The 16295-nt window shown below is 39.3% G+C and overlaps 1 protein-coding gene across 4 annotated transcripts in view; it reads right to left on the bottom strand.

Annotated features, from left to right (window-relative positions):
* The window catches only part of LOC134658368 (voltage-dependent calcium channel type D subunit alpha-1-like), a 93711-nt gene that overhangs the window by 36385 nt on the left and 41031 nt on the right, over positions 1–16295 (bottom strand). For 2 of the 4 annotated variants that reach the window (XM_063514004.1, XM_063514005.1), the window contains exons 3-22: positions 15498–15603; positions 14647–14786; positions 13912–14018; positions 13448–13597; positions 12483–12694; positions 11914–12017; positions 11516–11688; positions 10852–10952; positions 10221–10336; positions 9598–9700; positions 9042–9193; positions 6458–6671; positions 6004–6124; positions 5192–5274; positions 4961–5070; positions 3668–3700; positions 3064–3185; positions 2744–2888; positions 2136–2271; positions 1365–1528 (exon numbers count right to left, since the gene is read on the bottom strand). In XM_063514004.1, coding sequence (XP_063370074.1) covers positions 1365–1528; positions 2136–2271; positions 2744–2888; positions 3064–3185; positions 3668–3700; positions 4961–5070; positions 5192–5274; positions 6004–6124; positions 6458–6671; positions 9042–9193; positions 9598–9700; positions 10221–10336; positions 10852–10952; positions 11516–11688; positions 11914–12017; positions 12483–12694; positions 13448–13597; positions 13912–14018; positions 14647–14786; positions 15498–15603 — 2592 coding nt within the window. The remainder of the gene's footprint in view (positions 1–1364; positions 1529–2135; positions 2272–2743; positions 2889–3063; positions 3186–3667; positions 3701–4960; positions 5071–5191; positions 5275–6003; positions 6125–6457; positions 6672–9041; positions 9194–9597; positions 9701–10220; positions 10337–10851; positions 10953–11515; positions 11689–11913; positions 12018–12482; positions 12695–13447; positions 13598–13911; positions 14019–14646; positions 14787–15497; positions 15604–16295) is intronic. The other 2 variants (XM_063514006.1, XM_063514007.1) reach the window with 1 other exon arrangement.

Below are 16295 nucleotides of genomic sequence, written 5' to 3'. Positions count from 1 at the left end.
ATTTTGCAATATTATATTAACCCGGAACGGGATAAAAAGATAAATTGCTGATAGATACTTGGACAGATAAAAACCCTACACGTCTATAAGCTTCTACCTTAATACGTAGGTTCTACGTAACACGTATTAACTATCCGATCCATTCGTATTCGAAAACACAAATCACTTTAAAGGGTATACCTCCACACATCACCATTTAAGTATTATATAATTTCAACCGTTATTATACACACACAAAGATTTAAACTAACAAGACTCGGAAGAGACTTAATAAAATTAAATTATAATGGTGACACGTGCACGCTTTACCAGCTCGATGTGTTTTCTACTATGTGATTTTAGTATTTTCATTGGCATAGCCACGGTGCGCGCAGGCAGCCTTTGAAAACACTTGCACATCACTATTCCGGATCATTTTTATTTGCTAGATAGTTTAACGGACAACTAAATTTAAATATTTATTTCGAACGGCAAAAGCCGTTAGAAACTGTTTTTCAATATAGTCAGCTAAACTGGGGTACAAATTCAAAAACTCACCAGCAGTTTAGCTTCACGACCTTCCAGATGGAAAAACAGCAAGCCAATGAGGTAATTTGCGTTTATTTCTAACTGTCAAAATTGTCAAACGCAACTGCCTGAAGTGGTGGGGGTGTGGGAGAGAGATGGACGTATATGCTAGAAAAGGACAATACGACTAACTACAGTGTTGCCACTCTCAATATATTACTTTAGGTTCCGAATATCGGTACAGTTGTTTAATACCTAATTAATGACAAACCTAATTGTAGTATAAAATCAACAAATATGAGCATACCCCAGTTTGACGGGGACGGGGGTAGTTTGACGTTTGAAAACTGCGAGGACAAAATTTAAACTTAGGTAGTATGAGTACCTACCTAATAGTTGATAAAACTGTGACGTAAGACAGTACCGTAAGGTAATTTTTAATATTTATTCAATGTAATTAAAATTTTGTCAGAATTACTTTCGAAGAGTAAATGTAAGATATGAAATATTTGCAGTTGCAATGATGATCCTTTCGACCGATTTCGGCCATGGCGACCACTTCGACTCCTAGTTATTTCAGCGCTCGTGCGCCCGAAGATGGAGTCGCAATAAGAATTTAATAAATGAAAGAGGTCCAAATAGATAATGAACTAAAACTGACTGAATGAAAGAAATAAAAACTGTTTATCAATGTTTACTTCATGGCGAAGTCACATTTGCTCTTATGATTTAGAAATTGCTTGGTATCGATAACACTCGAGTCGATATTTAATTAATCAATAGGACTGGTACGTTTTTGCGTCCGAAAAACCGGGATATGAAGTAGAATTACCAAAAGTGTTTAGAGAAAAACTTACCCAATAATGGATACTAAGGACACAACAACCACCAGCAGATCGAGAAGATTAAACGCGGATCTGCAGAAAGCGTCCTTATGGAACAGGAACCCGTAGGTGATCAACTTTAAGCAAAGTTCCAAGGTGAATACGGCCGTGAAGAAATAGTCCACCTTCTTTAAAACCTGAAAAGTAATAAACTGGATTATCAAGATGGAGCATTGAGCGCAAAGTGAGAATAACATAAGTAGGAGAAATATTTGAAATACCGGACATACCTACAGTCAAAAATTGTATAAAATTATTGAGGGCGCCACTTCCTACGTAACTGTCACATTTTTTGACGTAAAATGCTTAAAACATGGCAACAATTTAGTATGGATGTTTTTAGTTCCATGTTATACAATTTCTACTATTTGATGTCGCACTATACTGGACCTCAAGTACCTAGTACCAGTGAAATTAAAAGTTGTCTCATGTGATTATTATTTTCAAAATACTCTCTTTACTCTTAAGTTACCTTATCAAAGATAGAGAAATATAATTGTAATTATCACCAAATCATAGCATTTCACAAGTAATATTGCACCTATGTGGGGTGACGAATGAATGTGGAAGAGGAAAGGAAATCCAAGAGAAAGGTGGATAAGTCGTGTGAGAGATTACATAAAAAGAAATTGATGAACGACAGAGAGGTATAGAAGAAAATAACATGCTGGGGTGCCAAGTGATGGCACAAGGGAAAGGGAATGATGATGTCACCCTTCGGGTTCGTAAAGCGAAGGAACTCACTTCTGCAGTGGGTATATTTTCTCGTTTTGGCACTGGTTCTTCGACAGCTAACATCAGTGAGGAGATCAGGATGCAAACCAGGATGATGTTTTTGAACACCGAGTTGTTCTGGATGTTGAAGCACATCACTCTGAAGCTGTGGGATAAATATTACATGTGTAGTCAAATGAGTTAGCATAACTTTCCCATAGTAAGAAGTTTAAGTACACACCTATGCTATTAAGGACGCACTTAAGTCATTTTTTTAAAGTTTTAGGTACACTTTTTTTAGACTTGGGTCTTGTTATGTTATTTCTACTCAGAATCACGAGGTCCCAAGTTTTTTTATTTTCATTCCTGTACCATTATTCATAGACTTTGTTTGACGGTAACGGAATGGAAGGAACGAAAAACATATAGATATTTTGGGTCAACTTTTCTCTTGATAAGATCGGAAGTGCTCATGATTCTGAGTAGAAATAACATAAAAATTCTAAAAAAAGTGTAGTGTACAGTCGACGTCAAAGATTTTACAAAGGAGTAAGGTGCAAAAACGTAACCTACGTTAGATTGTAAACTAACGGGTTACACAATCTTACGGTGGCATATACAACCGAACAAAAACTTACGGGTTGGTCTTCGAAAAGATGAAAAAGCTGGAGCCATCAGGAATGGGTTTTTCTTCGTCCTTGACTTCCACTTCGGAAAGGCGGCGCGGGCGGGCGGATGCCGTGGGTTGACGTTTTAGGGGCGATGGCTCTTTCTTGATATCTCCTGTACAGAAAGCAAAATAAAATTAATAGTAGGTACGTGGCGCGTGAGCAATGCGAACTGTTATTTAGGACTAATAGACGGATCTATTCGGTCGATCTCCGAAAGACGTCGCGAAAGTGAGCTTTACGTTAGATGAGCCGTAAGATTAGTTTTATTTAAAACTTGTAAAACATACCGTTTTGATTGATCTGTTGATTCTCGGTGGTGACGAGGACGGTATTCGCTTCATCTCTCTCTTCTGCGTCTTGCTCATTAACTTCTTCTTCCGATCCTGTTTCTTCATATTCATGGTCTGATCTGTAATTGTAATTAATTGGAATATCAGTAGTTATTTTCACTTTAGAGATGTCTTTCGCATTTATGATATTAGTGAGGATTCTAGCTGACCGAGCGAGCGCGAAGTGCTAGCGAGGCATCCGTTTCAGATTGGGCATAAATGCTTTTGAATGAATGAATGAATGTTTCTTTATTCAGGCAATAGACCCTTTTGTATGTCTGTCCGGCTGTTCTCTACATGTCATATTTCTGTAGCGATTCTTTGTAAAATTTTGTGAGCAGGTTTGATTGATTATAAGATTTTTTGTTAAAGACAACTTGTGAGGAGAACAGCATAATTCACTTGTTCATTATCTAACGACATGAAAAATAAATATTTTATGATGTAAATCCAAGTATTCCTACTTAGTAAGTAGGAAATCAAATACTCTTTAATAAATGTTTTTATTTATTTAAAACGATGAACATAATTTATCACACAATTAAATTATTAGTTTTCTTACCTTGGTATTCTCTTATACCTCTGGTAAAGCCGGCTTAAGGACATTAGCAAATTTAAATTTAAAACATAATCTGTTCTTAATCAATATTATGCTAGAGTTAGACCAAGAAAAGTCTGCAAAGATTTTGTTAGTATACGCATTGCAAGTGTTATTTATACACTTGGTCAACCAGATCTTGACAGTGGAAAAAGGCGGCAAATCTGAAAAATGTAGGCGCGAAGGGATATCGTCCCATAGAAAATCTTAATTTCGCGCCTTTTTTTACTGACAGGATTTGGTTGACCAGCTATACATCATCATTTCATAGAAGTTTGACATTTAAAATAACACTTGCACTGAGTGTGTTATCAAAATCGTTGCAGACTTATCTCGGTCTAATTGTAAGGAATTAGAACGGTCTACTATAGGGAATTATTAAAAACTGCCTGTTGTTTCAACGTGGTTTCAACAGAAATTAAAAAATGTTTTGCTTATATAGTATTCATACCAGCAAACATATTTACATACACATACATATTTGTATGCAGGGGCTGATAAGCCAAGTTTTGCTGGCTGTAAACATGTGGAAACATCGTCATCAAAAGATTTCTATTGCAGGCATAATATCGTTGTTTTAATTATTTATTAACAAGGAGTTAAGGATGAATTATGTTTATTCATTTATTTAATCTTTATTGCACAAAATAAAATACAAACGTACAAAAGGCGGACTTAATGCTTCAAGAAATTCTCTACCAGTCAACCTTCGGGTAAAGCAGATAGCTTGTTTTGTGTGTTGTTGTGTGTCTATTCATAAGTGCTTGTTGCTAGGCCTACATGAATAAAGCATATTGAACTTTGACTTTGAACTTTGTCATCATCATCTTTTTCGCGTTGTTCGGCATTTTGCCAAGGCTCATGGGAGCCTGGGGTCCGCTTGGCAACTAATCTCAGTAATTGGCGTGGGCACTAGTTTTTACGAAAGCGACTGCCATCTGACCTTCCAACCCAGAGGGGAAACTAGGCCCGTATTGGGATTAGTCCGGTTTCCTCACGATGTTTTCCTTCACAGTCCTTTAGTGACTGGTAAATATCAAATGATATTTCGTACATAAGTTCCGAAAAACTCATTGGTACGAGCCGGGGTTCGAACCCGCGACCTCCGGATTGCAAGTCGCACGCTCTTACCGCTAGGCCACCAGCGCTCAACTTTGACTTTCAACTTTGTATTGTTGTTAATGTTCTACATATTAACTTTGACTTTGAACTTTGTGTTGTTGTTAATGTTCTACATATTAAGTATTTTTTACTCACCCCTCGTCTGAATATATTTCTTCTTCGTTTACATATTCGTCGTCTGTCTCTCCTCTTTCTGTATCTTCGTCAAGCTGCGGATTACCTGCCTCCGGATTATCTTTAGCGCCCTACGATTAAATTTTACTTGTTTATTTAAAATCTATTTCAAATTATTTATATTCTGAACATGGTTTTGTTAAGATTATGATTAATGAATATATTTTATTATATATAATGTTACTAATTTACCTCTGCCTCTTTCTCGACTTCTTCATCATCATCATCTCCAAGATTATCGACAGCGATAGCCAAGAACACGTTCAGCAGTATATCTTATTTTTGTTAAGAAAATCTTATGGATAACAAGTACATTAGAATTATTATTTACCTTTGCAGCTTTGCTAGCATTCATGCTTGTTTTTTTTACAGAAGCCAATTATATTTCAACTTTTTATTATTTATAGTTATCATGTTTTTTTTTTATTTCTGACATAATTTAATAAATTAGAAAACTACAGCAAAGATAGATTTAATGATTTTAGTGTCCAAAGTAAGGACGCTAAGCACGAAGAATTTTGTACTTTAACCTGCCTGTTCCTATCTCTATCACACGTGCATAATTATATTGCTGTCTCGCCGATGCACGATGATGCTGGCGGTCAATGCCGCTGTGCGAGCGGGACAGCAATATAATTATGAGCGTGCGATAGAGACAAGCGGGTCAAAGTCAAAAATTCTTCATGCTCAGTTCACGTCTCGAGGCGAAACAATGAGCCATCCATAGAGCGTCTAGTGGTAGAGCAAACAGAACAAGACCGCGTAAAAGTCCATGCACCTATGCGATGGATTGACCAAATTAAATCTGCCATGGAAAGACCTCTGAATGCATTTTCCAGAATGATCTCCAACCGCAGAAAATGGCGAGAAATCGTACGGCAACCAACATCTGTGCCTAATGTCAGCAGTTGACCACGACACTCTGCAAAGATTATAACGACAAAGAAGAGTGTATTTCTGTACGTTAATGCATGTAAAATTAACGTAACACTTGAAAAGGATACAATTACCACAGACGAAGATGATGATGAAATAAATAGATGCGATCATCCCGAAGGAGCCGGCGCCGCCGTATGCTTTAATACCCTCGTACATCACGACGTTCCAATCCTCACCAGTCAGGATCTGTCAAATAAAATCATATATCATTGTATTTTCCTGAAGAATTGTTCAAAAATTTTGTATTCATTGGATTTAAAATTTAAATTCACCAAAAACATTTTTTCTCCAAAAGTGTAAGTTGATTATTAGGATCAAAGGTAATATGTACAAGTTGCGGAAAGTTTCCAAAAAGTTGGAAAAGTTCCCGGAAATTTCAGTATTATCACACAGGAAATAAAGCAAACTTTCCTTCTGGAAATGGGTGATTCCAATCTACAAAAATCTGAGAAGTTTCGGAAATTTTTCCACGTGGTTCTGCGTAGAAGGGTTGTTTCTATTCTTGTTAAAAATACATACCTGGAACATTGTCAACACTGCTTGCCAGAATGTATCAAAGTTATGCCGCTCCTTCGGTTCCTCAGGAGCGTAACTCTCGAACCTTCCTCCGAACACCTGCATACCCAGCAGCGCGAAGATCATGATGAACAAGAACAGCAGCAGAAGGAGGGAGAAGATGGACTGGATAGAGTTGAGGAGAGAGGTCACGAGGTTAGAGAGAGAGCGCCAGTACCTGGAAAAAAAGTTTTTGACAAAAATTTCATTTTTGGTACAAACTTTTATCGTTGACTGAACTTTTCTTTCCACAGGCAACTAATACTCGCCGAGACAATTCTAAAAACCCCAAACACAGTTGTTGTTTTAACACAGAGTTCCTATGGCAACCTCCTGTCTTCATCATCAGATCAGCTCGACGGTACCATAATATTGCATTGTCACCCGACTTACACACGTGTGCAAATTTACAGCTTCATCGTAAACCGGGAAGTGGGTCAAATTTAACTTGCAAGATTTGACCCGTACTATCATACACGAAGTCGCGGGCAACAGCTAGTCAGAGAAAAAAATACATAGTTACATACATAGGCACAGTCACCACATGGGATTGTTACGCCATTTAGAGTCCTAGCTAAATTGGTTGTATCATACTTACACTATGGTGTCTAATTTAGCTAGAACCCTAAATGGCGTAACAAATTAACAATCGCGGAGCGTGATGGTATTGGCAAGGTGCGAAGTCGGTGGATGGGGAAGTGGCGCTGATCGTCACAAACACAGGTAATCTTATGGAATGTCCGCCATTAGTACTAGCGGCAGCCGCTTGAACTAATTTTACTCCATAAGATTTAACGTAGAAAGTCCGCCAAAATGAGGGCAGCACCAGTCATGCACCTAGCGAATATAGAATGCAAGTTAAGAACGTTTTGTTTTAATACGATTAGAATTAGATGAGGATCAATCGCGGGCGGCCAATTGCATTTAAGTTACATTTTAGTTTAAGTAAAAGCTTGTAAAAACAGACTGGCATTAGCAGGTTGATTTTTGAAGTGAGACAGGGCTGGCCATTACGAATGCTGGCTGAGTTGTGAGCCAAAATAACCGACGATCTGGCAAACCTCGTCGACGATGGTGCGATAATTTGGGCTCGGTTTTGGAGACGAGTGGAAAAAAAGAGGGAGGTCTTTGCTTAGCCGTGGGACAAAATGGGCTCTTATTTAATAAATCATATTTAATTCCCCCTTTTTAGGGTTCCGTAGCCAAATGGCAAAAAACGGAACCCTTATAGATTCGTCATGTCTGTCTGTCTGTCCGTCTGTCCGTCTGTCCGTCTGTCTGTCCGTCCGTATGTCACAGCCACTTTTCTCCGAAACTATAAGAACTATACTGTTGAAACTTGGTAAGTAGATGTATTCTGTGAACCGCATTAAGATTTTCACACAAAAATAGAAAAAAAAAACAATAAATTTTTGGGGTTCCCCATACTTAGAACTGAAACTCAAAAATTTTTTTTCATCAAACCCATTCGTGTGGGGTATCTATGGATAGGTCTGCAAAAATGATATTGAGGTTTCTAATATCATTTTTTTCTAAACTGAATAGTTTGCGCGAGAGACACTTCCAAAGTGGTAAAATGTGTGTGTCCCCCACCTGTAACTTCTGAAATAAGAGAATGATAAAACTAAAAAAAATATATGATGTACATTACCATGTAAACTTCCACCGAAAATTGGTTTGAACGAGATCTAGTAAGTAGTTTTTTTTTATACGTCATAAATCGTCTAAATGCGGAACCCTTCATGGGCGACTCCGACTCGCACTTGGCCGCTTTTTCGCAGTTAGTTCTTTGTTATAGTAAATATATTAAAAACGGGTCACTCACGTATTTTAAGTCGAAAAACGCTCGACATGTCGCCTCCCCTGCCGCCACCGGCGCCTGCGCCGAGTCATCGGGCGCGGAGAGCTGCGGCCCGCAGTCTGCGCCGGTCCGTCACCGTAAACGCAAGCTACTGATGACACTTCTCGGTACGAAGTGAAACATGTCGAGCGTTTTTCGACTTAAAATACGTGAGTGACCCGTTTTTAATATATTTACTATGTCTTTGTCTCACGGAAGTTTTGTTATTAAAATAGTTCTTTGTTACTGAGAATGGTAATTTAGCTCAGCATTACCAGTATTTTACTCTTGAGTGTGCTGTCAATGGACTGAGCCGTTTACTAGTACAAAAAAAAAACTTTGAACAGAGAGAATGAGTGAAAGAAGGTTGACAAAGATAGTGTATAAGGGAGAAGTAAAAGAGGGAGTTGGAAGGGGCAGACCTCGGCGGACTTTCTCTGATCAAATCGTGGAAATCCTGAAGATAGGCCAGGTCAAGAGCACCCTAAACCGGCGAGCGTGTATGAGGAATGTTATGAAAGTAACGGCAGCGAAAGACGTATGTAAGGATCGTAGCAAATGGAAATCCGTGGTCTCTGCCTACCCCTCCAGGAAATAGGCGTGATTATATGTATGTATGTAAGAAATACGGGTTCTTGGTGTCCTTAAGAGGCAACGGGGAAAGTTCTAAATGGTATCTAAAACGGGGATAGTAGATATTTCACTTACTTTGTAACTTTGAAAACTCTGAGCAGCCGAACGCAGCGTAACACAGATATGCCCAGCTGTGGGATGGTTTCCGTCGCTGTAAGCACCAGCTCCAAGACCGAACATATCATGACGAAGCAGTCGAAACGATTAAAGAGAGAAACGAAGTAGCCCTGAAATAGAAATGTCAATTATATTATGAATAGTTGAATAGGGTATTTGACATTTTTTATGAATGGTATCAGTCGATCAGGTTTGTTTTGAGGATCAAAAGTCTGTATGGGACCCATTGTCTTAAAGCAATACAATTCACAAATTATGGTCAAAGTCTGGCACCCGCACTTTATTGATGAAACGCTTAGTCTTATTTTTTGACGGCCCGGCCTCTAGTCGGTAGTGACCGACGTAGAAGGAGGTCCCGGGTTCAAATCCTGGTAAGGGCGTTTATTTCTGTGTTCATGACAGATATTTTGTCCCTGAGTTAAGGGATGTTTTCTATGTACATCTGTCTATTAAATATATCGTCGTCATCGTACGGAACACTAAAAATTCACGAATTTATTTTTGCAATACTCACCTGAATGCCAAGGGCATACATTTTGATCAGCATCTCCATAGTGAAGAGCACAACGAACACATAGTTCGCACAAGTCTGGAACGTGTCGAGCCAAATCGGTTGCCTGAAAATAAAAATGAACACTATCAAATTATTTACACACAAAATATCCAAATCTGCAAAAATTTGCACATCATCATCATCATCATCATCTCAGCCCCCAAGGATCTCCACAACGAACGGTCATTCGCTGCCCTCAGCCAACGGTTTCCCGCGGGACTTTAACCAGATCTTCGGTCTAGTCTGGGGCCTTCCCACCCTGCGTCCGGTACGTGGTCGCTACTGAAGAACATTTTTGCCCCATCGGCCATCGGCTTTGCGGGCAATGTGGCCCACCCACTGCCACTTAATTCTGGCAATTTTCTGAGCTATGTCCACAACTTTGGTTCTCTTGCGGATCTCCTCATTTCTGATTCGCAGGGAAACTCCGAGCATAGCTCGCTCCATTGCTCTTTGAGTGACCTTGAGCCTTCGTGAGGCCCATTGCTTAGTAATTTTAGAGTATGTGTACAAACTCAAACGCAAGAGTTAAAAGAGACGAAAAAATCTCTTCCCCACATTGACCTAAAATAAAATATACTTACATGTAATGTTCAGTTGCCAACACCATTGTATTTAAAAACACAAGTACGATTATGGCCCAGTAGAAACCTTGAGATTTGACAGCTAGTCGGCAAGCCCTGCGCATACGACGGTTCACCTGCAATGAAAAACTGTCATAAGCTTATCCGTTTCTACTTGGGGGAAAATGCACTCGTTTTTTCGGCTATTTGGCTGTACCTACTCCCATGTTTGTCATGAATTTTTTGAAAATGTTTGATTCTGTTTTTGGGAAATATGACTTTCATCATGTAAAAGTTTATAATTTCGTACACTTTTCATATATTATTTCAATATGGGGAACCAAATATTCAAGTCAACATTTTCAAAAAATCTGAGATGTAGGAAATAAAACTTTTTCAACTATTGAAAATGTTACGTAACTGGCACTTTACAGCAGAACTCACAGAAGGTCTACTGCCATCACCTAAATACCAAAAAGCGTTATCTGCCTCTCTATCTCTCGAAAAAGAAGAACGAAAGAGAGACCGATAACGATTTTCGAGTTTTCTATGGTTGCAGTAGGCACTCAGGTCTACAGGTCCATCTTTTTGGGGTTTGCTGGTTAGTCTTATTTTTCCAAGTTCTTACTTGTTCTGTGGCGGTGGTGTATACCTTATCGAATCTTTTGAAGTAAACTTTGCAGGTGCCTGTGTTTTCTGTTGTGTCCACGTTTGTTTGGGACCCCTCGTTGCTTGTTCTCTCGTAATTATTACCTGCAACAAATTAAATAAAAATCTTTAGGACAACTTCCACTATTACGAGTACACTTCTTATCGGATCGTAGGAGGATGTATTTCAGCAATTAAACTCTTTTTGAACAATTCCATGCAGTATAAAATATCGGCACAAAGTTTATTCCAGCCAGGGCGTAACTTAAAGAGCACAATTCCTCCGAAACCTCACCTAGATCAGCCTAGATTAACAAACATTTATTCAGTCAGCACAGATAACAATAAAAAAAGCAAAGAATTCGAGATGTGAAGCCGAAATGGCCATTCAGGAATTCAGCTAGCATGACTTTTGTGGTCTAAAATTCATCACCATTGGCCACAGCATCTTTGCAGGTGATATTTGCTAAGAAGGTGTTTTGAGAAGGTAGTATACAGCCTACATCGACTGCGATTGCTGTATAAACATAAACCAATGGCCGATCAGCATTTCTTATCGCGTCGATCACAGACATGTCTCCAGCGGCTCTGCGAAGTCGTTTTTGCTTGATTTGCTTCAACCTCGTCGTGCTTTGCCATGTCATTAGTTAGGTTTAAATCATACTGACCCTGTGAATCTTCTCCTTCATTCTCCTGCTTTGGCTCGTTCTCAAGGTCCAGGGTCTCAGCGACGGTGATCCAGTTGAGATACCCCTTCATGTCCTCCTCAAACTCCTTCCTTTCTCGTGACTTTTGGAAGTCTCCGCGGTTCTTTGCTTTGTTACTAGCTTTTGAAAACTCTCTGGAAGGAAAAATGAGGTTATAAGCAACAAATTATGGATCTACGTACACATTTTGAATTTCGCACTTAAATCTACTGACAAAAATGGTTTGCCAGACTATATGAGTCAAATTAATACCAGACCATATGAGTAAAATTAATAAATTTAATAATTATCTTGCTGTGTAGGAAGGGTCACTACCGACTAAGCTAGGAGGCCGTAAATATGCCTGTTTCATAACTTACCCAGACAACACACCAAGAATTAGGTTCATGACGAAAAAGTTTCCAAAGATGACCAGCGAGACGAAGTAGATCCAGGGCCAGGAAGAACCCTTGACATCTGATATCTGAAATAAAATAGATAAAATATCATTCGCTTGCCATGTCTCTATGATTTGTCTGTAGTATACTGTAGTAAGTTTAAAATGATGTCGAAATTACAAATGGAATGGAATACTAAGTTGTCAGAAGACTTGCTTGTGCCAGTCCCTGCTATGTGCATTTTTCCTCCGAGACAAAATTTCGCCCAAGACGGGAAAGTTTATTTCAAAAATCTTTTAGTGGCTGTAGCCGGCTTTGCCTACTTTTTTAATGTCTGTTTTTTGTGTGTCGTTGGCGTATGTATCGTCTCATAGTTTTAAGTCAGGTCCCCACTGAAAAGCAGCTCCACGGATTGCCGCAGCATTATGCTGAATGAGGGCCTATTTTAGCGTCCAATGTTTTTTATGTCTGTATGTCTTCTTTTCTATATGTAATATGTTGTGGCGTTAAATAAATGTATTTTCTTTCTTCTTTCTTTCAAAAACACTTACCCAATACATGATGTCAGTCCATCCCTCAAGAGTGATACACTGGAACACCGTGAGCATAGCGTAGCCAATATTGTCAAAGTTGGTGATACCGTCGTTCGGGCCCGGCCAGGCTGGGGACCCTGGTGTACACACTTCGTCCGGTTGGCAGTTGTGACCAACGTTGGACTCGGTGCTGCACGGTCTTTCTTCGTCGCCCATTATCAATTTACCACCTGAAAGACAATTTATTATTGTTATTATACAAGTGACTGTATATTTATAAGCTTTTATTTAACTTGCCCTGTTAGTATGTTAGTGTGGGTCAAATCTTGGAAGTAAAACCTCTGTTGTTTAACCTCTTCTTTTCTGTACTCTTTGTATTGTTTTCTGTAATGAGGTGTGCAATAAAAAGGATATGTATTGTATTGTAAAACCAATTCCCGATTTCAGATTGAGCTGAAATTTTGCATACATGTATAAGCGGCCGAAACCGAAGACGAAGGCTTTATTAGCGTAGGCGTAATTTCTGTACCGCCCGTGGCACACACAATTAATGGTTTTCATCACACTTGTGACGAAGAAAAGGGAAATAAACAAAACTTCTGCCTATAATTTCATACGTAAATTACATCCCTAGCATGTGTGATGAAACAATACATTACATCCCTTGGCCGACCTACGTAGGTTACGGACCGAATTGCCTACGGCAGTGGTTCCTAACCTGGGGGTAATTACCCCCGTGGGGGTAAAACTGGTATTTTACGGGGGTAATAAGCTAACCTAATATAACAATACAACAAACGTACACGTTCTATTTTTTATCACCATTGGGAGGAGGGGTAAAATCAGGTTCCCTAGTTAGTCATAGGGGTGACCGGACTGAAAAGGTTAGGAACCACTGGCCTACGGGGAAGTGTGATGAAAAATATTTTTCATGCAAGTAGCCTACTGTCAACGTAGTGAAAAGGGGCCAGAAATCCACTTACTCTCATTCTTATGACATATGTTATGCATGACTCCAGAGAACAGCTCGAGGCCTATGATGGCGTAGATGATGATGACGAATAGCACCAGGAACGCGATGTGGCACAGCGGTATCATGGCCTTCAGGATTGAGTTGAGCACGATCTGGAGACCTGGAGAAGACGGGAAAAAATTTAAAGTAGCGACCGAATCTGAAAGGCATACTCAAATAAAGGACGAAGGTAGGACTTGTACATTCTAATAAATAGGTCCTTAGTATGTGTACAATGAAAGCTTGTAGACGGTATTAGCTGATGGATGGTCTTTACCCACATCGACTTTACCTTAAAAACTAAATGTATGTGTAACACTGATTTAAACTTTCACGATTTTTACACATTATTAAATTATACAACGGGACTTAATCGCGTATCTAAGTTTTAAGTTTTATTTTTTTAATAATGAATGTATGTGTGTTCGTGCTTACTTGGAACGCCGGAGACCAATCGCAGCGGTCGCAGCACTCTGAAGGCTCTGAGCGCTTTCACGTCGAATGCATCTTTGAACAGAACCTGCAGCGACTGGCTCATTATACTGAAACATATTAACAAATGTTAGATCTCACTAGGAAATGAGAGACGGTGAAGGTTGACATTAGACTTCACAAGAGGACTCCATAAGAAGGCAAAAAGTCGACTAAGATGAAAAACACTACATCATAGAGCGATTTATGGTGTCCACGACCTACCGTTATGAAGAAGCAAAAATATGACATTTTACGCATAATTAGAGCTACTAAGCACAGCATATTAGGTGAGAAACTAAAGTATAGCATCCGAAACACCACGCTGCGCTCTAAACCTCAAAGAATAGATGTAGCTCTAAAAGCGGCCATTTAGAGTAGACTAGGCTGGTCATATCTGTCATGTGCCGTATGACTTATGGGCCAAGATAACCACAGAGTGGGTGCCCCGTGAGTCAAACCGGCCCGGTGGAACTCGTCAGCGATAGCTGGGTAACCGGGAGTGGAAGAAAAGGGGGAGGCCTTTACCCTGCAGTAGGACACAATAGGCTGGCCTATTGTGTCCTAATCTTGCCCAATAGTAACGATGGTGAAATCCAGACTGTTCTACGCGTTCCGCAGATAAGCCACAGGGTGGAACAGAGCCATATGCGATGACCTTCATCACTCCCCAGTGAAGAACAATAAATGACATCTTACCCAATAGTGACGATGGTGAAATCCAGACTGTTCCACGCGTTCCGTAGATAAGCTCCGGGATGGAACAGGAAACCGTACGCAATGATCTTCATCACACACTCCCCAGTGAAGATCACCATGAATATCCATTCTACTTTTTCCTGTAATAATTTAAGATGTGTATAAAGAGAGCTCAATTATAGAGCCAAAAACACGGTAGACTCTATCCAGTGAACGTCTATGTTGGAGGCATATTGTGAAGATTTCAATGCGTCAGCATGCATGCATGTATGTTTAATAAAAAATTAAAAAAAAATGTGCGAAATTTCGTTATAATAATAATAATATATTTATTTTCGATAACAAGATCCATACATTACATAATTACTATAATAAATTAAATTAAATTAAACTAAACTAAATACCTAACTACAATAGCCCAACAGCACTTCTGTTGTCCATGTGCATAGCGTTCCATTTGCGAACTATTGGACAATTTAAACTGTCAATAACAGTGTTCAGAAGGCTGCTGGGGCTGTCCCTAACACACATCCAGTGTGCTGTGTTATGCACACTGTTGTTCTTTTTTAAATTTAGTACTCATACTCAAGTGGCGCGATGGATGGCGCTGCAAGTTGAGGAGTTCACTCGAAATTTACCAGGTTTAGAATAAGTTTAAAAGTGGAAAATTACTGTCATGGGTGAGACTTGAACTCACGGCCTCTGGATGCAGAGTTTAAATCAGATTCTAAGCTCAATAGCATCGTTCGCAGACGTTTCTGCTTGTTAAAAATTAAAATTTACCAGGTTGTTATCTCATATGTGGTTCAAGCGAAAGCACGAACACTTAAATAAACGTTTTTACAACTTACCAATATTCCGTTAGTGTAGTTTGTGTCTCCAGACGGGAAGGGTGTGAAGACAGCCAGGGCTATGCAGTTCGCGAAGATAGTTGTGAGAATCATGTACTCGAACGGTCTGGGATAGCGCTAAGGATACAAGAACCTTCCGACAAAACAATATAAGTTAAATTTTCTAGTAAGGAGCTACTATAGTCGGCGCAACCAAAGAGAATTCAGAAGACATAGAGTGCTCACTCCATTAAAAAAAGATAAAAGATAGTTTATTCAATTAGGCATAAATAAATAATAAATAAATAAATATTATAGGACATTTATACACAAATTGACTAAGCCCCACGGTAAGCTCAAGAAAGCTTGTGTTGTGGATACTCAGATAACGACATATATAATATACAAATACATAAATACATAGAAAACAACCATGACTCAGGAACAAATATCTGTGCTCATCACACAAATAAATGCCCTTACCGGGATTCGAACCCAGGACCGCGGCTTCACAGGCAGGGTCACTACCCACTTACAATACGCTTATCAACGTCAAATAAAGCTACACCGGTTCCAACCCCAATACATCAGTTTTGTTACCAAAAATGACTATTTTTTCGTAGTCGGCATCTAGCGTCAAGCAGCGAAATTATCAGTACTGCTACTCGACAATAGATTACTGTCGTCGTGTCACAGGGCGGACACGCCATACATCAAAAATGATATGCGTTTATGTGTGCGCGGCACGTCTGTACACGCGTCATTGAGTTTCTGACGGAATCCTGACATGCTCTCAGTAGAGCGACTTACGCACACATT

Source organism: Cydia amplana, chromosome 22, assembly GCF_948474715.1.
Source record: "Cydia amplana chromosome 22, ilCydAmpl1.1, whole genome shotgun sequence".
NCBI lineage: Eukaryota > Metazoa > Arthropoda > Insecta > Lepidoptera > Tortricidae > Cydia > Cydia amplana.
The sequence above is the reverse complement of the archived record's forward strand: the minus strand, read 5'-3'. Positions and strand labels throughout refer to the sequence as shown.